Raw genomic sequence first — 23,650 nt, 5'->3', positions numbered from 1 at the left:
GTTCACATACCCAGTGTCACTCCATTGAAGAAAACAGAAAGTTCCCTCTCCTAGCAGCTCTCAAAGACAAATAGCTTCTAGAAGTGGTGTGGAAGTTTAATCAATTTTAATCAAAAGTAGAATAAAAATGGAACTAGGAAGGAAGGAATAAATATCAAAAGGAAAGGGAGGATTCCATTTTAAGTACTGAAAATAGATTTTCACAGGAAGGAGTGGACAGAGTGTATTCTTCATCTAGCAGTAAACACCATCCAAATCCTGTTAAAAATCTTTTCATGTCTCAGCTCTGGTCACAAGAACATGGTCATTGTCCTGTACCCATGTAAGTCTCAAGTTTAGAATTATCCTTATCCTGACAGGAAAATAGTTCTCACCTGCATACTGTGTGAGGCCACGGCAGCAAGTGCTGAGCTAAAAGTTGAGTCTGTCCTGTGTTGAGATGAGACTCTAGGCCCTGATTTATAGCTTTATTATCCCTAGGGCCCCTTTTCTATCACAGGAGAGCTTTGTAACTCAACTCTAGATCTATGATACCATCTACATAAGGGACTGAAAAAGCTCTCAAATGACTTTCCACCAAGTACATGTCAGTGCAAAAGCTGCCCACACCACAGGAGCAAATCCAAGGAAGCAATTAGGATGAATTAGGTAGAAAACATCTCTGTGAGCCCAATGTTACAAGGAGAGATGCTGTGAATATGTATGCTTCCCATTAGTTAACAAAGAACATGCTTTGGCCTATGGCAGAAGAAAATACAGATAGGTAGGAAACCCAAGCAGAACTAGAGAGAGAAAGATGGGATGGAGAGAGATGCCAGCAAGTCACTCATAAAACCGGATACCAGAACACCTAAGATAATACCACAGCCATGTGACATTATACAGACTATTAAAAATGGATTGATTTACAAATGGGGAAAAAGCCATTAATAGCCTAAGCCATTGACCAAGCAATTATATTAATATTAGCCCCCGAGCCACTATAAGCGGCTGTGGGCACTGATGGACAGAAGAGAAACCAGTCCAGTGGGGCCAGGCAAGACAGACCAAGAAGCTTCCAACTACAGAGGGATACATAAAGGGCCAATGCTAAGAAACTGAAATTGGGAAGCGTGTTTCCAAAAGCAAAGAGATGTGCCTGATCTTGCCTCAACCTGATGTGCCATGCTTTGTTCAAGTCCACAGGAGACCTGCCCCTTTCTGAGCTCAGGTGTAAGAGGAGTGAATGGGGAGAGGGTAGATGGCAAGGGGGAGGGAGGAAAAGAGGAAGGGAAACTGCAGTTTCATATACACAAAATACATGAAAAAATGTTATTTAAGAAAAATAAAAAAGGAGAGGACTAGGGTTCATGTCAAACTTGAAGGTCACTATCTCTTATCCCAGCAGGTAAGTAACAGACTGGAACTCAACCCAATACTGTAGGTAAGAACAAAGGGAGAAATAGGAAAGCATTTTTAATAAAAATACACATACTCCCCAGAGTATTGGACCTCTGCAATGGGTCATAAAGAAGACAAGAATGGGAGATACTGAGTAAGAGGTGACAATATGTACACCAGAGTGAGGATAGTCTGGGCAGCTCTGTCCTCAGGCGAGACTTTCAGAAAGTGTTGAGCACTGTGGATGTGCTTGACTTGTCTCTTCAGTCTGTAGAGGACACTCACCATGGAGACACTTGAGCAGGGCATGAGACACAGACACAGGTCATCAGTGAAGCACAGTAAGACCATATACACAGAGATTGTCACATTACTGGACACAAATCCTGAGGAGTATCCATAGCTCAACCAGTTAGTGACATTTTTGTCAGAAATGGGATCTGACATTTTTGCTGGAGCCAAGATATTTAAAAGCATGGGTACAAGCCAACTGAGTCAGCAGGAGGGATAGACAAACATGTCTCTTGTTGGGACTAATGAGTCCTGGCCTTATACTATATACTAATGAGTCCTGGACATATACAGAGCCGCTGCAATATTAGCAGAAACAAACCATGAGCGGTACCCACAACTCACCCTCCAAGTCACACTTTTGGTGGAAATGGGCCATGACAATTTTTCTGGAGTCAAAACATTTATTCCGTAAATACCCACCATCAAATTACATCCAATATCCATCCAGGAAATCCTTAAACCCAAAATGTGACATTGCGGAATGCCTCTTGAGATGACAGGCAAGCAGATGACAAAAGTAAAACGCTCTACAATCAGGTCTATAGTGATATTTTATTTATGTTTTAATAAATAAAGCTTGCCTAAATATCAGAAAGGCAAAACTAAGGCAGTAGAAGTCAGGCAGTGGAGGCACACACCTTTAATCCCAGGATTCTAGGAGACAGAGAATTTATAGATCCCTGTAAATTCAAGGCCACCCTGTGCACACAAGATCAATGCTGAAACAAATCCAGGTGGTGATGGTTCACGCCTTTAATGCCAGTACTAGGAAGTAATCCCAACAGTACAAGGAGAGAGAGGCTCAGTCGGCTTAGTCTATTTAGTCTGCTCAGTCTGCAGTCGCCCAGTCTTGGTGAAAGTAGAACTTCTCTAGTGACTTGGCTGCTTTGCTTTCTGTCTCTGGGTTTTTATTATTTGTGCTACCCAGGTATTTGGGCACTACCTACTTTCCAGTGAATATCAAAATGGCATAATAAAATAGAAGCCACGCATTCCCACTAGAGTCTTGGAGAAGAGGAAAATTCCCATTACCAAGTTTGCAGGAGACATTTTCTTTATCATTAAAATTAATTTATTATTTTTTAAAAGAAACAAACTATCTTTTTTTTTTTACATACCAATCCCAGTTCCTACTCCTTCCCCTCTTCCCATTCCCTCCACCTACCCCCCACCTCATCCCCATCCACCCGTCAGAGAGGGTCAGCCACATTGCTTTGGGTAGGCCCTCCCTACTATATCTAGGCTGAGCAAGGTATCCATCCAAAGATAATAGGTTCCAAAAAGCTCAGTACAAGCAGTAGGGATAAATTCTGGTGCCACTGCCAGTAACCCACAATCTGCCCTAGCCATACAACTGTCACCCACATTCAGAGGGACTAGTTTGGTTCTTTGCTGTTTCCTTCCCTGTCCGGCTGGTGTTTGTGAGCTCCCATTAGCTCAGGTAAGCTGTTTTAGTGGGTGTCCCCATCATGGTCTTACCTCTTTGCTCATGTTCTCATTCCTCCCACTCTTTTAACATTTTCATACATACTTAAATAGTAAATTAAAGTAGTAGGTTCAACAGACTCTGGAAATAATTTCAAAAAGTTAGTTTAGGTTAAATAAAATAGACATCATTTCTTGTATTTACTTAGCTGTCTCACTGAAGAATGTCTAGAAGTTTGTTGTTTATAGTAGGTATGTTCAGCCCCAGGCCTTGTGGAAGACGTGGGCCCACACTGCACTGGCCCACAGCATGTCCAGGCAAGTGGTGGTGAGGGCACAGGAGATGCAGGCATGCCCCAATCTGGTCCCCCTGGACTCAGTTGATGAGTTCTGGCATGTATGCAGGCAGAAAAAGGCTCATCCTCCCTTCAGGTCCTAGCCACTAGGAATTCCACCATGTTTCAGTGTGCATATGGGCAACACAAAATAGACTTTTTGTTTGTGAGTGTGGGGGAAAGTCATGGGGGAGGGAGCAGATAAGAGAAGACTTGGCAGTGAGCACAATGGGGGACATGATGTGAGTTCCAAAAGAATCAGTAAAAATTACTTTTAATAAAAGAAGTATTCCCTATTATTTCAATGGAAAGTATTGGATATGTTTAGTAAAAATTAATGTTATCACAGAATATGGTGGCACAAGCTTTTATTCCCTAGTACTAAGGAGACAGAGGCAGACAGACCTATGAATTTGAGGCTAACCTGGTCTATAGCATCAGTTCCAGGATAGCCAGTGCTATGTAGTAACAAGGGCGGCGGCGGGGCTGCGTCCCCAACACCCCAGCCGCCTGCTTGGCTAGCTTATGCCCTGAAATAATTACACGGACACTGTATTCTTTTAGACACTGCTTGGCCCTTTAGCTCTAGCCCTTACAGGCTAATTCTCACATCCCAATCAACCCATCTCTAATAATCTGTGAGCACTGGTCTTACCGGGAAAGATTCAGCATGTCTAACCTGGCGGCTTGCTTCATCGCGTGCATCTGCCCGGGAGAGTGAAGCATGGCATCTCTCTGAGGCGTCTGCCCCTGAGAGGAGAGCTGTGGAGTCTGAGCTCACTTCCTCTTCCTCCCAGCGTTCTGTTCTGTTTACTCCTCCTACCTATCTTCTAACCAATGAGGACCAAGCAGTTTCTTTTTATTTAACCAATGACCTTCCTCCATTAGTGCTACACAGAGAGAAAGCCTCTCTCAAAAAGCCAAAATGATAATAGAAAAAAAAAGAAATTGTTTTCACTCATTCTGACAATAAAATGATTTGAGATCATTTTTCAAAGAATTTTCAAATCATGCCATAATTTCTGAATTCACATGAGCAAAATTTGAAATTCACCAAGAGAAACAAAATATTTCACAGCTATGTTTAGAATAAGTGGTTAAATTCTGAAATATAAAATGAATACTTGATTCCTTTTGTTTAATTCATTTTATTTAATATTGTATTTTAATATTAATTTTGCTTTAAATTGTGTGTGCTTTCATGGGTGCTTCTGCAAAGCTCATTTCACAACTCACAAGCAAATAAGATGTCAAGACAGCATTTTAAAACTAGGGGTCAGAGAGATGATCAGCCTTAAAGCGCTCACTGTGCAAACATGAGGATCTGAGTTTGGGTCCTCGGAACACATAACAGAACCACCAAGCACAGTGGCACAGAGCTCCATTGCTGGGAAGACGGGGACAGGGGGGTCTCTGGGGCTCACTGGTAAACCAGTCTAGCCAAACTGGCAAGCTCCAGAACAGTAAGAGACCCTTTCAAAAACTGAGGTGGCGAGCAATTGAGGAAGACTCCGGATACTGATCTCTAGAACATACACGTGTACCTATATGCAGTGACCACGCACACACACACACAAATCACCTGCAAGATTATTCATGTTTTGTTTTCAAAAGTAGTAAAAGTATCTTTTTCTCCAACCTCAAAACATTAAACACTAAAGCGGGCAGCTGAAAATGCTTTTCGCAGCACTGAAGAAATGGCTCAGTGGTTAAAAGGGCAGAGGGCAGGTTTAGTTCCTAGCACCTGCATCAGGCAGCTCTCAACTACTTGCCACTCCAGTTCCAAAGGACCCGACACCCTCTGGTCTCTTTAGTTTCCTGCACACATGTGGTACATATGAATCCACACAGGTATACACACATATACATGAGAAGACTCTTAAAAAAGTGTGCTTTGAGAGATTGCATGTGAAGCTAAGTGCTGGCAGAGAGCAGAGAATCATCATGAATAATTAAGGAAATACAATGAGGGGAAAATCAGTGCCCAACCAGAATTAAATACCTCATCCTAATAGGTTTTCCACTTGTACCTTAATAAACTGCTATTTGCTTTGGGCCACTGATGTGCGATTCCCTTTTGCATACTGTGAATATGTTTTATTATCACTGGTTAATAAAGAAGCTGCTTTGGCCTATGGCAGGGTAAAATATAGATATCAAGGCAGGAAATTCAAGCAGAGATAGAGGAGGAAAGAAGGTGGAATCCATAGCCCTGTGGCAATACAGATTAATAGAAATGGGTTAAGATGTAAGAGCTAGTTAGAAATATGCCTAAACCAGTGGCCAAACAGTGCTGTAATTAATATAGTTTCTGAGTGATTATTTGGGTCTGGGCAGCTGGAAAATGGAAGCGCAGTCTCCGTTTGCAGGCCACATCTGTCTCCTCTCTATCCAGATGCGGTCCTTTGTCCCCAAGACCTTCCCCTTTTCCCATGTCCCATCCTCCTTGTCCCTCATACCCTGTCTCCTTTCTCACCACACCCTAGCTCATTCCAACACAGGCCTTCCCTTTTGCCCCACCTAAAAATTACACCTGAAAAGTCATTTGAGGCTGTTTTCTGCCTTACTGGGAAAGCAGTCACTTTTCTTTACCTTTAATAAAGTATCTCTATGTGAAAACAGGTGTTTAGATGTGGTTTGTGCCTAATCCAGGGACTGGGAGGAAGCCCTAGCCCTATGGGGGTCTCCTTCACTATGAGCTTCAGGTCTTTACCTCACAAGGGGTACAAGGTGGCAAGAGCGTCTCTGCCACAAAATGGGGAAGGTAAGGCCCAACATTCCTACATAGAGACACCCACTAACACATAAACCACACAAGAAAATACATGAGACATAGCACACAGGAGAAACACAGACACATCAACTTTTATTTACTATTCAGAAATAAAACACCAGACACTTTTTAGGCATTTGGTAAACTTAAGTGATCAAACTTTCAAATTCCTCATCTTTTTTTACCCTCACATGCCAGGAGGAAGAGCTAACAGATGGGAGGAAGTTAAACGACCTATTTTCACTGGCTAAGTGCTAGTTAGGAGCTACATGGCTCTCCATGTGCAGATTAGACACTGAGGCGGAAGCCCTGCTAACCTCTGGTGAGGAAGGCGCACAGTTCAGAATGATTTGTGGTAATTCCTCAAGTGACGGTGGTATGTGGACGACTGGCGGAACCTATGGTTACACAGAGAACAGGTGTAGGGCTTCTCTCCTGTGTGAATCCTCTCATGAGCTTGCAGATTGGTCTTGTGGCTGAAGGACCTGCCACAAGTGTTGCATGAGAAAGGCTTCTCTGCCTTGTGTACGGCCTCATGAATTTGGAGCTCTGAGACTTGATAGAAGCCTTCCTGACAAATGGGACAGACAAATGGCCTCTCATTCCTGTGTCTTTTCTGGTGCATTAACAGGCTACAGGAATATTTGAAAGCTTTGGGGCATTTATCACATTTGAATGGTTTGGAATCTATGTGGAATCTCTCCTGGTCACTCACATAGAGAGAATTTACCTCCTGATTCTGGTGAAGAGGAACAGGCTCAGAAGTAGGTTGCTCTGGCCTGGAGAGGAACCCTGGGACCACCATCGTGACACCTTCAGAAGAATGTGGTGTTGGAGGCACTTCCTGGGACCTGGATGTATCCCAAATTGCTTTTCTGGAATCCCAGAGAACTCCATAAGAGACACCTCCCTGTTCAAGTTCAGGACATTGCCCTCTCTGGATAATGAGAAGGGAATCTTTCTCATCTCTGAGACTGCTAATACCATCATTTCCACCAGTAGTATTCAAGAGGGTTTTGTGGCCATCGTCAGCGTCTTCAGACTGGTCTGTCCTGGAGAGATACGCTGGTTGTACTTCCATAAACATATGTTCATAAGAAGATGCACTCAGGGACTCTGCCTGGTACCTGGAAGTGCCTTGCTTTGCTCTTTTGGAATCCCAAAGGACTTCATAAGAAACACCTCCTTGTTCAGGCTTAGGATACTGCCCCGTGTGGATAACGAGAAGGGAGTCCAACTCATTTCCAGTACTACTAACACAACTATTTACTTCACTACCTTTCAAGAAAGTGTTTGGGTCATCTTCACAGTTTTCATATCCTGTGGAAATAAAGAGTCTATGAAACTGTGCCCAGGAAGGGGTCCTCACACAACATCCCTCTTCTCTTCAGGCTACCCTACTCACCTGTTGCCAACACCACATCCCGTGGAATCTGCAAGGGTGTTCTTGCCTTCTCCCGTGTTGTAGTTGTGAATGACTGTTGTTCTTTTAAATGCTTGATGACTTCTTTTAAGGTCATGTTCTCAGAAAAGAGTGCTTCCTGCCCCTGCATGGAGACATGAACCTGTAACAAAGCCAGATGACCATTGCCAATGAATTCATGGATTACAGAAAAACCTGCCCTCAACCTGACTGACCAGGATCACTGAACTATTGGTTAGTTCATTTGTTTATCCTCATCTGTAAGGATGTTATCATCTGGAATCCTCAGAAACTCAACTGTAATACTGGAGTGCCTGCCATTTTGGAGTCCTAGCCTCAGACTGGCAATTGTTACTTTCTGTCTTTGAACCTCATGTACTTAGCCATTTCCACTCTCAGGTAGCTGAGGCTTTCCCATCCCCCATCTCCAGCCATTAATCTAGCTGTCACTTCACTTTGCTGTGTACGTGGTCTTTATTTCCAATACCTGTAATATGTTGTCGCTCCCATCGACTACTGGCCCTAGACAATCACCTTTGACCAAAAATGCCCTTAGTAAGAAAGCTTTAAAAAAAAAAAAAGAAAGCTTTAAATTGGGTTTCGTTTTTATTTATTATTGAGTTCTTAACAAAAATAACTCCTGTCTGCTACTGGTCCAACACATACATAATCTTCACAAGTCGCACACTGCCTCTGCTCTTAGGAGCATGACTAGGACATTAGGACAGCAGTTTACTTGGAATTAAGCTTCAACCATGAATTTCTCAATTAAAAACAAAGTGCAGGTGTGTAACTGTGGAATAAAACAAACTGTGAAGTGGGAAGGTGTTTACAGAATAAAAGGACTTAAAAATAGTAGGGTGTAGTGGGTGGCACCTTTAATCCAGCACCGGAGGAGAAAAGGGCCAGCCAGGGCTACACTACAATACCATGCCTCAAACTGAGGGAAAAAAAAATAAAAACTAAAAACTAATGAACTAAAAAAACTGACCAAACAAACTGATATTGAAAGAAGAAAAATCTAGGGGCTGGAGAGATGGCTCAGAGGTTAAGAGCATTCCCTGCTCTTCCAAAAGTCCTGAGTTCAATTCCCAGCAACCACATGGTAGCTCACAACCATCTGTAATGAGGTCTGGTGCCCTCTTCTGGCCTTCAGCATACACACAGATAGAATATTGTATACATAATAAATAAATAAATAAATAAACATTTTTTTGAAAAAAAGAAAAAAGAAAGAAGAAAAATCTAAAACACTATGTTTGAAGCATTTCTTCACCCACCATTTCTGTCAATAACTTAGATTTATGCAAATCGAGACTTTGATATAAAACCCAATGAGGCAGAGAACAATCTCACTAATAACAAAAATAAATAAAAACAAAAATAAAACAAAAAAAGTAATAAAAGTATCTCAATAACAACACCCTCTCCTTATTTATTCCCGGATGCAAATGACAGTCTTTCCTTTCAACCCAGCCATCTCATCTCACCTCACTCACTCACCATGACAGGAGGCTTCAAGCACTCGTCGGTCAGGCCCTCCATGAATGTCCCCAGGTTTCTGCCACTTGATTCCCACTTCTCTTTCACGGCAAACTTGTCCTTGTAGCGCCCAGTTTTCAGAAACTGCTCCAAGACCAGTTGAGAGATCATCTGCTCCTTGCTCTGCTTTTCTGGCTTCAACCATGAGGTAAACATCTCCCAGAGTGTTTGCAGCTCCTGCTTCACACACGAGCCTTTGTCATTTGGGGCAAGACGGGCACTTGAAAAGTTAGAGATGTCAGGAGAAACCTGGGTTGGAATAAACTCTCTAGTGTCCGGTTCAAGGTTATCTGGCCGTGACTTGGACTTAAAAGATCCTCTGAGCTGTGAAGCCATTCTGGTCAGGATTCTCAGAAAGAAGTTTGATATCTGCCTTGAGACTTGAAGATCTGTTTCAACAATTCGTGGATGTGAAAAGCTGTACGTTAAAAAGAGACGAGACACAATAATTAAAGTCAAAAATCAACTACGAGTTCTGTCACAGATGGTTTCATGGTTTCCAGACAGTGCATACGTCATCCTAGCGGTACACAAATGCATCCAGAAAACACATCAAAGAGTTGGTGTAAAGCACAATACTTGACTCCATAGGGAAAATAATCCTTTGTTAAGGAATGGAAGACGTACCATAGGCTGCACACTCCACGCAAGCTCTGCGGTTGTTCGGGGCTATCTGGTTCCTCCTCGCGAAAGGTAAAATTATTGCGACTGATGCTCTAATTTTAAGCTTCACCCTTCTTCTCCCATTCTGAAGTGCCATAAAACAGCCCTTCCATAAGAAACCCATTAAAAGTGAATGGCCAGCAACATTAAATTCACAGTGCAGCAAAGACACATCCATTACACACACATCACTTGGTCCCATCCTTGAATAGCTTCTAAGATTTAAAATGTTAAACCCTTAATCAGAGAAGTTGTCCAAAAGACCACACTCGACCACTGAAATCTCCCCCAAAATTGTGATGCAGAATCTCCCACAACCCACAAGTAATAGCACGCAAAATTTACACATTCAAGGGAACAAAGAAGGAAAATCTTTCTTTTCTCCAACCTTAACTCCTTCTGGGATGAATCTCCAGGGTGATTCCAGGATGTACTGGGAGGTGGTGTGTGCCCTGGGGATCTGTGCTACCACATCTGAGATTCTGTCCAAGTTGTCTTCCTTTTATAGTAACTGGCTTCAGTTAATCAATCTGTGATGCTAACAGATTGGAGAATGTGACTGGATCAGACCTCCTGTGCCTGGGTGGCAGCCCACAGCTTGCTACCCACTACTCTTGCTGTACAGCAGGAGAGTGGGCATTCCCAGCACAACCTAGCAACCTAGGGAGACCAAGATCAGCCTGACCTAATGTGAACAGAAACAAGCAAACAAAACAGGAAACAACGATTTTCCTGCTGACTGAATCACAGATGGAATTCTAACTCAGTCCCAGCTCTGTTTCTGTAATGTAATAGCTGATGCTTCCACGGAAGGAGAACAGACCCTAAACAAGCATGGTAAGTCACTGTACATAAAGGGGACAGTACCACACTGAAAGGGAATATCAGGACTGGCATTTATGACTTCTAATCCTGTATTTTCACATATGGCTCAATACAAACTTGTTAATATTTCCTGATTTTCAAAGAGTTTTGGATCCCAAATGCTCTGGGGAAGAAGGTAAAACCCTTGGCAGGGGGTTGAGGGCAAGAGGTGCCCATGAGATGTCTGAAGCTTAACATAGAAAAGACAGGCTGAACAGGGCTCATCTCCGTAGGTACAGAGTGGCTTGTGTTTTATTGGGGGAACACATGGTGACTGGGAGACATGATGTAAGAACTAGTCTGTGGAGGAATAAAATGTTGTGGCCAAGTAACGAGGTGGTTTTTGTTGTGTCTTCTTTGTCTTTGTGTGTGTGTGTGTGTGTGTGTGTTTGCTTCTTTTTGCAAAAGGGTGTCTTGTAGCCTAGTCTGCTCACAAACTCCGTAAGTAGTTGAGAATGGCCTGCACTGCAATGCTCTGGCTTCTAGCTCCTCTTTATTGGGGTTCCATAGTTGCCTCAGTATTTTAAGCATCACTGTTGGTCTGTTTGTGTTGTTTGTTTTTTCTCTATGTAGCCCTAATTGTCCTGAAATTCCTTACTTAGACAAATCAGGCCTGGAACCGAGATCCACCTGCTTCTGTCCCTGGAGTATGCGCCACCACTTGCTGGACTTCTCCAAACATTCTAATTATTAGGTTGAATTCTATGCCCTGAAATTCCAGAGTTGAGATCTTTGTATCAAAATTGTGCTCAGCCTTATCACAAAAGTCAAAACCCTAAATGCCGTCATCCCAAAGAAAGATGGAAACTCAGTCATGAAAAATTCCGAAGTCCCTTAGACTACACTGATGAAAAATTTGAATGATGAAACCCCAAGCTGTAGCTCTCCTAGAAGAATAAAAACGGATCCCTGATATCAGTGTTAGGAAGACAAAATCTGGGTATCGATCAGTGAAAAGGTGTCAATGGGTGAACTTCACTGCAAAAACCTATCCTTCACCTGCACTGACATTCATTCCCGGCGATGAAATTCTGGATTTTAATTAAGTTAAAGCAGTGCTGATCAGCTGACACATTAATATGAAAACAGTTGATTTCATGAGGATAAAAACACTCATGCCATGTGTCACCATTGTTGTTCTGCCAATAATTTTCATCTGGGTCTGGAATTGATTTCCACCCACCTGGAGCAGCACACCAGCATGACGCAGGGGAGGTGGGAACTGAAAATTGAACATTCGTCTGTGCAGATTTCAAAGGCTAGAGGAAAGACTCTTTCAATTCCCTTCTCTTTTCTCAGGCTGACTCTGAACCTGGTGTGCAGTCAAAGATGATCTCGAACTTCTGATACTGGAACCTTCACCTCCTGAGTGCTGCTGGGTGAGACTGCAGGTGAGAGGGGCCCCTAGGGATTTTGCGGTATGGGTAGTAACTCGAGGACTTCTGGAAAGTCGGGCAAGCACCCTACAAATTGAGCTTCAGCGTCAGAGCTGTAAAAAATTTTGAAAGCCCAGAACGATGCAGAAAACTAATGTGAATTGATCAGCTGAGCAGAAGCATGGTGTACCATTAAAAAAAAAAAAGTTGCTTCGTCTTCTATCTAGGGAGTCTACAGAACCAGTTAACCCTGTTGCACATCGGCCAGGATTATGGAACCTTCCCACAAGTGGACTTCTGGCACCTATGTCTGAATTACTCGCTTGTGAAATTTTTTTTATTTGAATCTTTAAATCATTTAAATCATATTTGTTTTATTGCCAATTTAACACAAAGAGTATTTCATTTTTAAAGTTTTCGTGTGAGAAAATAAGAGCAACAAGTTGAACAGTTTTCCAGTGCTGAGCGTGCTCGCACGGGACTCAGCTTTGTCTGTCTGCCTGTGTACTGGTGAACACTTAGTGATTACACCACAGCTCAGCGGTAGGCATGTGCTTACCACAGATGGAGCCCTATATCTGCGCTGTATAATCTGTTGCTAAACCCAACACCCAGCATAGTGTCAGAGGTTCCCAGAACACCCACTTCTAAAATTAGCATTAAGCTTGCAAAAAGACTTAGCCACTCCGTAGAAACCACAAAGGCTGCACCCAGCATTTAGAACAGGGTTTATTGTAAGCTGCATTTGGCACTCGGCCGCTCTGCCTCATTTCTATAAACTCTGGCAAACACGGTGTCGAAAATGAAGAGAGGATGGGAAAGGGGGAGAGTCAAAAGCTGTTGGCGCATGCCCAACATGCATAAGCGAAAACACGTAACCCAGCATTAAAACCCTGCAGAGGCCTGGCGGTGGTGGCGTACCGCATGCCTTTAATTCCAGCACTCGAAGGCAGAGGCAGGCAGATCTCTGTGAGTTCGAGGCCAGCCTGGTCTACAAGAGCAAGTTGAGGACAGGCTCCAAAGCTACACAGAAACCCTGTCTTAAAAAAACAAACAAAAAAAAAAAAAAAAAAACTGCAAGGATGGCGGACGTTCATCCCAGAGCAGTGTGACTGGTTCACTTTTATTTCATTCTGGATTTTCTGCCTCTCTCGACCACTGGGTTTTGTGAGGAAATTCATGCAGTCACTTTAGCATGAAGTACCTGATTGAAAGCGCTATCGGCCACCCTCAGCACCCTGTCCATTTGTTACCTACCTCCTAGATAAACGAGTCCCCGTGCCGAAGCCTCAGAAGCCTTGTTAGGTGCTTTCCAGAAATTTTGGGGTCTTCGTAGGGGCCTACAGTTAGTGATGAAGTTTGTAGCTGCCTGCTGCTTTTCCTGACGGACCTGGATATCGCCTCCCTTTTTGCCGCGTCTGGCTCCTTAGAAGGGGTCCTTAAGGTCTGCTTTCTAGACAGGCATGTGAAAGGGCCACTCTCATGCAGCTTTCCACTTGTAGGCCAGCCGCACCTGCGCCTCTGATCCTTACAGACTGCTAGCTTTATTTTCTAAGTGTACGAGTGTTTTCTGTTTTGAGTAACACACAACCACCAATACTTTCTCTGTCTCTCTCTCTGTTTCTCTCTGTATCTCTCTCTCTGTATCTCTCTCTCTGTGTCTCTCTCTTTCTCACACAAACACACACACACACACACACACACACACACACACACACACACACACTCCTGTATTTTTTTTTTAATACTTAGGGGGAAAAGTCTCTGCTCAGGCTGGCCTAGATCCCACGGCACCTTAAGTGTCCACCTCCTAAGTGCCACCCCTCCCCCACCAAGATCTTTACAAAGGAAAAAAAAATCCCCCACAAGCAGCTTGTGTAAGAATGTTTACAGTATCAACATGCCTTGAGACTGTCTAGAGAGGAATAAACAGGCGGAGCCGGGTAAACGGCAGCTTTTAGGTTGCGTGGCATCGTCGAGCAAACATTACAATTCCTATCGGCTGTTATTTAATTTACCCTTTTATGAAACCCCCTCTGCCTGTTTAGTGGAATTGAGACCCTATTTACTTATGAACTCTGCCTCACATATAAATTCCAACAAACAGACCAGTCTGTACCCAGGGATACATTTTCCAAGATCATCTTAGACTTCCCTTCCCTTCTCCCGGTAAGATTCGGAGTTCGTTCACAGAAAGCATTTTCCAGTTTGGAATCTATTATCTAAAATTGTGTTCTGTAGTTCTCAGGAATAAATTAAGAGTCTACTTTAGTTTCTTTCCTAGCAAACAGATTCTATTTAAAAAAAAATCATAATTTTAGCCAGGCGGTGGTGGTGGTCCATGTCTTTAATCCCAGCACTAGGGAGGCAGAGGCAGGCAGATCTCTGTGAGTTTGAGGCCAGCCTGGCCTACAAGAGCTAGTTCCAGGATAGCTAGGACTGTTACACAGAGAAACCCTGTCTCAAGATAAAAAGTAAATAAATAAATACATAATTTTATTTAAAAGGAAGGCTCCCTAAGATGTTAGGTGTCCTGCAGCTACAATGATAAATGTGAGTTGGGAGCCTAAGGGAACAGATTGCAAAGCCCTGTCAACTACTGAAGTTTGTTTCTTCTCATATGGGGCACATTCGTGAACTGTAGAAAAAGCACTCATGGGCTTGGGAAACTGCTCAGTTGACAAAGTGTTTGCCATGCAAGAATGCTGACGTGAATTCCAATCACCCAAACACACATAAATCTAATCACAGTATCTCAGGTGTCTTTAACCCCAGTGTCCCTGGGATTAAATGGAGACCAGAAAAATTTCAGAAGCTAGTCAGCTAGTTATGCTGCTAAGAAGCAAAGATGGGCACTCAAGGTTCTCATCTGACTACCACAGATGAGAGGCACACACGCACTCTCTCACAAATACTCATATGCATGCATGCACACACACTCAAAGGAGAAAGTTGTTCAACTATGTTTATCGCCATGTTATTACCAATAGCAAGGAAACAGAATGTGCTTGGATGTCTATCAATTGATGAAAGTGTGTTGGGTAACAAAATTTTTCCTAAGGAGATTCAACACACACGTCAGCTCACCCTAGAAAGGGAACCCGTAACAGACCAAAACATGAATACTACCAAAGTCCAATTTGGTGAACCAATGAGTTTCACTGGAGTTACTTACAGGAAGAGGAGAGAGGAAGTGTTTCCAGGAGCTGGAATTACTCAACAACAGCTGTATCACCAAAGCCCACCCAAGCACAAGGACAGTTCCCAAAACTGGGAAACCTGGAGCAACTGCATATCCTATAGGCAGCTCAACAGGGTAGAGAGTGCTTTTTCCAGGTGTCTCAGTTGGGCTAAATCTTTTCCAGGCATTGTGGCTGGTTTCTTCTTTCCCATGGTAGCTGGTCCCATTTCAGTGCCATCTCTGAGTCTTCTCTGAAGTTCAGCTCATCTGAGTCTTGGCAGTTCAACAAGGCCAATCACCTTCTGTCAATCACTTTCTGTCCAGCTCAGCTTTCCTTCCTCTGAGAGTGAAGCTCAGATTTTACTGTTTACTTTTAACAGAGAGGGGCTTACTGAGTCTGGTCAGTTTCAGGGACTTCCTAAAACGTTTTTGAGTTGTTTGCCTTCCTGTTTTAGGAGCTTCCATTCAGGATGGAATGTTTCCATTGCTGTGGAAACTACTCAACAACAGGTAATTGTCAAGTGGGAGAGGTCCTTGTGCTCACAGATAAGAAACCAGGAATGTTAAACATGCAGGGTTATCTCTTCAGTGCAGGGGATGGGGATATAGACTGAAAAGCTGGGAATGGGTGTGCTTAACTCTTAACAACTACAGTGGCCTGCATAAGACTAGCAAAGTAAAGCCAGTCAACATTCTAGCATGAGGGAGGGTTTCATTACACCTCAGCCCTAACTGAGGAGCAGTCCATATCTAGCATGAGGGAGGGGTGGTCAGTTTTCCTTAAGAGTACAGGAGGTCACCCAAGCTCCAGTTGCTGGCCCTACACACATATGTTTATAGGTACAGCAGGAATTGGGTTATCAAAAATAGTGGACGTGAAGTTGGGAGAGATTGGGAGTGTGGTGGATCTAGTGTATTTAGGAGGACAAGTAAAAGGAAGGATGAACATGATCAAAGTGCATTGGATTTGCATATGACATTGTTAAATAATAAAAATAATGTATTTCAAAGCTCTATCAACCATCATAATTCTGTACTCAATCAGAATAGGCAAACTTGCATGTTTGCAGTACAATTTGTTGAAAAGGGAGTTCAGAGCAATATACTCCTAAACAACAACCCACTCACTATCCATATAAATTAGTTTATGCATGGAATGGTGTACACTATAGCTGGAAAAGAATATACAACTATTGCACAGTGAAATAAATCTATGATTTACATAATGTGGCTTGGAAAGGGAGGAAAAGGCCATTCATTGCATCTCCTTCCTGCCTGTCTATTAATTCATTGTTCTTGGGAGTTTAAAAATACCGCTATGGATGTCTGGACATTGAAAAGAGTTCTCAACTTGTCCTGTGTTCATCAACTTCATAGTCTTAACGTTAGTTCTTTGTGCCTCCATCATCCCTCCTTGAGACACTGAGGGCTCCCAGAGATGTTTTCTTCCTACTTTCTCCTGATTGCCTCACTGGATTTGCTCCTGTGATGTAGACACTTCTACACTGACATGTAATTAGTGGAAACTCATCTGAAAGTTTTCTCAGGCCCTTATGTAGAAGGTGTTTTACTCCAGTGTTGAAGGCTGAAAACTGACTAATATTATGATTCTATTATGCTGTGAATCTTAGGACCAAATTATAATACAAACCCAGAAGTCTAAAGGGAAAAAAGAAAGAGGATTGTAGTTGCATTCAAAACATAAAGAAATATCCCTGTCTTCTTTTTTGTCAGCAATGGGACCTTCCATGTTGTCTTGTCAGAAAGTACCATGGGAGGGGAAGGGCCAGGCACAAAGCCACAAAAAAAAAAAAAAATGGCGCTAAATGAGAAGCACTGTAGATGGAATATTACTTCACGTCAGCCTTGGGATTAGCCTGGCCTCCCATGAATTTTGAGTGTTCTCACATAGGGATCATTCCAAAGTTGTTGTTGTTTTTTAGTCTTATTTTCCAGGGAGATTTGGATCTCTAATGCTGCAGTGAACAAGGGCAAACCCTTGGGAGTCAAATAAGACAGAGGGCAGGAGGCATCCAGGAGTTGTCTGAAGTACAACATAGAAAGTGCAGAGGCTGAAGCAGACCCATTTCTGTCTGCAGAGAGAGGGGTATGTATTTTATTTAGGGAAAACATGGTGTTTGGTAGATATGATGTGAAGACTGTGCTCTGGGGAGGAAATAAAAATGATTGACCAAAATCAAGGAGCTTTTTTATTTCTCTTCTTTTTCTTCTTCTGTTTTTGCAACACATTACCTTGTAGCCTATTCTAATCGCAGACTCAGAAAGAAGTTGAGAATGACTTCTCACTCAAAACATATGGCTTCTAGATCTCCAGTGCTGGGTTCCAGCTCTGTTTCAGACATCCTTATGTTTGTCTGTTTGGGTTTGTTGTTGTTGTTGTTTTGTTTTGAGAGACTTTCTCTCAAGCAGTATTTACTGTTCTGGAACTCAATATGTAGTACAGGCTTTCTCAGACTCAGAGTTACTCTTATTTTCCTCAGTGCTGAGATTAAAGGCGTGTGCAGGGAATAAAGGCCAATGACTTTATCCAAGTATTCTAAGTATTAGGTTAAATGTGTTCCCTGATGCAGGACCTTGGTGGCACAAGCGTTTAATACCAGCACTCAGGAGGCAGAGGCAGGTGGATCTCTGTGAGTTCAAGGCCAGGATGGTCTACAGAAGTAGTTCCATGACTGACAGCCAGGTCTACACAGAGAAACCCTGTATCAAAAGACCAAAAAAGATGAAGTCATTGTCCTACCACTGGCTAATCTGTTCCCAAAATTGGGAATTCTTTCCCTATCATGTGGCATTTTTATTCTCCTGGAATAATTACAGTTTGAGGTTTCAACATTCAAACTTTTTGGTGTCATGGTTTAGAGGAATTTAGACTTCAGGGGTTTTTGTTGTTGCTGTTGTTTTGACACAAGATTTCTCTGTGTAACAGTCCTAGCTATCCTGGAATCAGCTCTGTAGATCAGGCTTTCCTCGAATTCGCAGAGATCTGACTGCCTCTGCCTCCCAACTGGTGGGATTGAAGGTGTACACCACCACTGCCTGGTGATTTCAGAAATTTTAATCACTGAGATTCCAGGTCGCTTTAGGGTAATGGCATTATTTGGGGTTCTGAATTTTATGCTGAGTGTCAGCACATTTCTGATATGAGCATAGTCTTTGGGGGTTAAGACCTCAAGCTGTGAATCAGGAATCACAATTCAACCTAACAATTATCAGGCTTGGACAAAGACATTCATAATGGCACACACTATTAAACCCAACATTCAGAAGTCACAGACAAGTGGATGCAATTTTGAAGCCAATTTTGTCTACATAGTTAGTTCCGGGACAGTAAGGACCACATAGGGAACAAATCCTACTAAATGGAGAAACAAACCAAAAGGATGCTTGAAATGCCAAGGCAGATCTGGTACCCAGGTAATAAGGAGCTATAAGCCAGGTGATTATGAGCAAGGTTATTCTTCACTACTTAGTGAGTGTTTTAGCAGACTAGACTACAAGACACCATTCTGCAAAACAAGCAGACACCAAAAATTAAAAAAGAAGAGACAAAGAGACCTTTAATTCTCCTTGTTTTTCTTATTTTTGACCACATATTTTAATTTTCCCACACTACAGTCCTCATATCATATCTACCAAACATTATGTTTCTTCAAAATAAAATAAATGCCTCTCTCTCTGCTGACAGATATGAGCCTGGTTCAAGCTCTGTCTTTTCAGTGTTGTGCACCAGAGAGGTCCTGGGCCTCTTGCTGACTGTCTCATTTCAATGTCAAGGTTTTCATCTTGTTCACTGCAGCATTTTAAGCTCCAAAACTGTCTGGGTATCTAGATATTTTAATACATTTGGAAAGAGCACAATGTGAGGACACAGGATCAGAACGCATAAATGCCAGACTTGGTATTCTCCCTCAGTCCCTTTCACTGCAATGACTTACTATCCTTGGTTAGGAAGTGTTCTTCCAGGAAAGCATCCAGCATGGCATTAGAGACACAGAGCTGGGGCTGAGTTAGGATTCCATCTGTGATTCAATCAGTAGGAAAATTGTCTTTCCCTTATTTTATCTCCTTAATTATTTTTACTGCTTTAGTTAGGTAGGCATCATATATTCACATAGGCCAGGCTGACCTTGGTCTTCCTCGGCTACGTGGCTGTGCTGGGAATGGGGACCTTCCTGCTTCTACTTAAGAGTAATGGGGGGAAAGTTGTGAATTACTATGCCTACTCACAGGAGGTCTGATCCAATTTCATTCTCTAATCGATTAGCATCACAGATTGGCTTACTGAAGCCAGGCACTGCAAAAGGAAGACAATTTGGACAGAACCTCAGATGGAGCAGAGCACGCACCACTTCCTAGGGCTTCCTGAAATGAAGCTCAAAATTCTGAGAAAGAGTTCAAGTTGGCGAACAGAACCATTTACTGCCTTTGTACTTGATTAGATAAGTGAGTGTATGCTGTGTGTTGTGTATGTGCGTGCATGTGTGCATGCATGTGTGTGTGCGTATAATTTCTGTGGGGTTCGGGGGAATCTGAATCACATTTTTAGGAAGATATCAATGATGGAGTGTAGTCTTTTGGACAACCTCTCTGATCAAGGCTTTGACATTTTAAATTCTGAAGACTACAGAAGAGTGGGAACGAGCAATATTTATGTTCATGCATATGTCTTTGTTGCCCTGTGAATTTAATGCTTCTAATCATTGACTTTTAATGTTATTTTTTTCATGATAGGATTGTTCTATGGCATTTTAGAATGGAAACCAAGGGCAAAATTTAAAACCTTGAGCTACTGCACACCTTGCTGTAATATTGTTATTGTTTAAAAGCGGCATGCATCCCAAGCAGGCCAGCAGCAGGTGGGAGACCACTGCAGGCCACTGCAGGGGAAGGCTGGTCCCACTAGTGGCCACTGCCGGTGAGAGACAGATAGACATGCCATGCAGATGGACTTAAGGTATAGTTTATTTAGTGGATAATGGAAGGGAAGGGAAATGGGAAAAGAAAGGAAGAGGGATGGAGAGGGAGGGGGAGAAGAGAATGGGAGGAGAGAGAGACAGCAGCCTCCACTTCAGAAGAGGGACAGAGAGAGAGAGAGAGAGAGAGCCCACGCAGGCTGGAGGAAATGGAAGATCTGCTTGCCCTGGCTGGAAGGCGGGGAGTGAGTGGGGTTTGTCTCTTGAACGGACAGGATACCCAGGTGACAGGACAGACCATAACATTCTCATCTCTTTCTTATAACAAAAAGGCAGGGAGTAGGGCACAGCAGGTTAAAGGAATTGGGACGGCAGATTCTCAAGGCTGCTTCCTGCTTATTTGTGGGCATCATATTGGGGGGGGGGGCAGAGAAACTGGTCACATCCTGGGGTAGCTGGTCTCTTTACTCCTGTCCAGGGTTTGTGGTATGGAAATGTCTGGTGTATATGACCTGTTTAAGTTATCCTTCTATTCTGCACCATACCACCTTTAGTGTGCCCCATCTCGTCTGATCTTGGAAGCTAAGCCTGGTTGGTCCTGGTTAGTACTTGGATGGAAGGCCACCTAGGAATACTGGGTACTGGTCACATCCTGGGTAGCTGGTTACTTTACTCCTGTCCAGGGTTTGTGATATGGAACTGTCCTGTGTCTCTTAGACCTGGCAAGGTATTGGCAAAACAGAGGACAAAGTTAAGTTTAGAAAGAAAAAAAATTTTTAGAACCAAGGAATTGAGAGGGGTGTATCTGACCTGTTTAAGGTTGATTCTTCAATTCTGCTCCCTGAAACTCACAAGTATTTTTTGGGTTCATGAAAAAATAAGTTTTAAACAGAAGCCTATTTATACCTGAATGACTGTGACAGATATTTTTGCATAATGAAAAGTATCTTTAAGACTATGAAAGGCAGCATAAGAGAGAATTTTGTCTTCACATCTTTGTAACTTGCAGGTACACACCTTAATAACTTTTGTATTTTACTGAATTTTTTTTTGTGAGGTTGTCCTTTTAAACCAACAAAACCTCTCAGCTGTCAAACTGCATCAGAGATCTTTGAGAAAGATAAAATTTTACTTGAGTTATTGATTTAAAAACGACAGAGAACTTACTTGGTTGGCTACTCAGACTTACTCCTCAGGGTTCTCCATGGTCGTTGAGGGTCATATTTGCCTTTTTCTGTTTAGTGCAGGGCCTGCCACGCTTTAGAAGGCCCTGTGGGTTATAAATCTGTAGGAATACAGTCCCTACCTTGCTTGACCTGAGTAGCTAGGGCTGTCAATTCCAGTGATTCTGTCCATGTCTGTAGATCTTCAGTTTAGATAAAAGGCAGTTTTTCCCAGTGGTCAGTGTTTGGCAGTTGATGAAGCAAATTACAGTGGACGTTGTTCTGTGCCCATCTGTCTTCTGTCTTCTTTGGAGGAAATAGAATGCTGCTGCTAGGAGCCAACTTGTCTCTTTTTGTTACAAAAAGTCTTTTAATAATTAAATATTTAAATGCCATATTTCCCAGATCTCTGAACAGTTGAGGGCTGTTTACCAGGTATAGACAAGTTATGACTACAGTATAGAATCTGCCTGGAGAGCTGGTGTAATGATCTGCTATGTCCCTTTAAGAAACAAGCCACGCCCACTCCCTCCCCCAGTCCACTGAGGCAAGCTGATCTTTAGCTTCCAGCCTGTGTCCTTTCTTTTCCATCTCCCTCTCAAAGAGGCAGCTTCTGTCTCTCCCTTAACCCCACTTCTTCTCTCCCCTCTCTGTTCTCTCTCTCTGCCTCTCTCTCTGCTCTTTCCTCCTTCTCCCCTTTTCCCTCCATAACCCACTAAATAAATATCCAAGCTCACTCTGCATGGCATTCCCATCCATGTCTCTGTCTCTCACCAACCACTCAAGATACCCCCTCATACACGGTAACTCAAACAGGACCCTGTTACCTTAAGTTCTAGAGGACAGCAAGATCAGTCACTTTTTCTCCAGTTCCAGAAAAATAAAAGTTTCATCACAGTACTCAACTCTCCTGTGTCCAAAACCTCCATATACTCTATACTTTCCCTCTTCCTCTTTCTCATATATGCTTTACCAACTTCTCTGTATCTCCAATGTCATGCTTAAATTTCCAGTTAACACTCAGCTATTAGTACAGGGACTATCATTAAACATAGAGCTGGAGGAACAAGGATGCCAAAAGCCCAGGTGGTAAGGAACAATAATGAGTTTGGGTACATTCATAACCCCAGACTCCAAAAACTCACAGAACAGACTTTAATATAATAGGTTTATCACTGACTGCAGCAGTGTCTTCTGGATGTTAAGGTAATACCATTAATGCTAAAGAGAACAAGTGCCTTAAGATTTGCTTCAGGTAAAACATTGAGGGGGTCTAATAATTCCCCTTTCTAGTAATTCCCCCTTCTTTAGGGGTCAAGTGACACTTTTATAAGTGCCGCATATCAGATATCCAGCATATCAGTTACTTATGTTGCTTTTCATAAAAATAGAAAAATTACAATTCTGAAGAAGCAATAGAAATAATTTTATGGTGGGTCACCACAACATGAAGGTCGATATATAAATGGTCATAGCATTATGGAGGTTGAGAATCACTATTGAAGAGGTTGCAGCAGGTGATTCTAAAGTATAATGCTAATAATAAGCCAGGCCCTAACCCTGTCTAACCAAACCACCAGCTATATTTGTAAAGAAATACAGTTGGCAACAATGTGTCTCACTCAGAAAGGCCTTTTCAGGAATCACAACCAAACTTATGTTAATCTGACCACAGTTTTCCTCCAGAAGTGCATGTGCTCATAAGAACATTTAAAGGGAATCATGTGTAAATTTTTTTGAGGGCAAATCACACAAGAACAACTTTGAAACATGTACCATCTCAGGGAGACTGTTGAGTTTTCTGACAAAGTCAAACCTTCTGGGTATGTGCTTTTATCATCCTCCAAACTTGACCCAATAACATTTGCATAATTTAGTTATATCATAATGTTTACAAATGCATCCTTGAAACTCAGAATGCTAGTCAATATTGTACATATTGTGTGCAATGAGAGAAAGAATAAGAAAAAGAAATTCAAAGGACAGAACATGACTGCTGCTGTGTATGGTGGAGGAGAAAGTTTATGGTATGTAAAAGGGTGAGCCTAGGTAGAGACAGAGACATCTTGGAGAGTGACTATGATCAGACTGAGCTAGGTCATGTGGGGAGGGGGGAAGAGAGAGAGGGAACCAGGTGCTGCAACAAAGAGGCCAAAGATACAAAAGAGCAGGTAACCAAAATGTCTGGATTATATAGGGCAGAGCCCCAGGGGAAAGGAGAGGGTGGGGGTATACCAACCATACCCAGTAACAGCGAGGGATTGAGGGATGCTGGGAGAATCTGGAGGCCATGTCGA

The 23,650-nt window shown here is 42.6% G+C and overlaps 1 protein-coding gene and 2 pseudogenes across 1 annotated transcript; 1 reads left to right on the top strand and 2 right to left on the bottom strand.

The window, feature by feature from the left end:
* The window catches only part of LOC142837303 (vomeronasal type-1 receptor 4-like), a 138,535-nt pseudogene that overhangs the window by 6,808 nt on the left and 108,077 nt on the right, over positions 1-23,650 (top strand).
* Positions 1,369-1,899, bottom strand: LOC142837325 (vomeronasal type-1 receptor 3-like; annotated as a pseudogene).
* On the bottom strand, positions 6,548-9,508 carry Zscan4 (zinc finger and SCAN domain containing 4). The gene is made up of 3 exons (XM_075952354.1): positions 9,134-9,508; positions 7,613-7,772; positions 6,548-7,527 (listed from the first exon to the last, which is right to left on the bottom strand). The coding sequence occupies exons 1-3, from the start codon at positions 9,506-9,508 to the stop codon at positions 6,548-6,550; spliced, it is 1,515 nt and encodes a 504-aa protein (XP_075808469.1).

This window comes from Microtus pennsylvanicus, chromosome 1 (assembly GCF_037038515.1).
Source record: "Microtus pennsylvanicus isolate mMicPen1 chromosome 1, mMicPen1.hap1, whole genome shotgun sequence".
Classification (NCBI taxonomy): domain Eukaryota; kingdom Metazoa; phylum Chordata; class Mammalia; order Rodentia; family Cricetidae; genus Microtus; species Microtus pennsylvanicus.
Note: the sequence above shows the minus strand (reverse complement) of the source record. Positions and strands in the feature narration are given on the sequence as shown.

What these genes read in the sequence shown, in the direction of transcription:
- Zscan4 (XM_075952354.1), bottom strand. Translation starts at nt 9,508, where the DNA reads ATGGCTTCACAGCTCAGAGGATCTTTTAAGTCCAAGTCACGGCCAGAT. An exon ending in GCTTGAAGCCTCCTGTCATG is followed by an intron (nt 7,773 to 9,133) that starts GTGAGTGAGTGA and finishes GCTTTGTTACAG; the next exon opens with GTTCATGTCTCCATGCAGGG. An exon ending in GGATGTGGTGTTGGCAACAG is followed by an intron (nt 7,528 to 7,612) that starts GTGAGTAGGGTA and finishes TTATTTCCACAG; the next exon opens with GATATGAAAACTGTGAAGAT.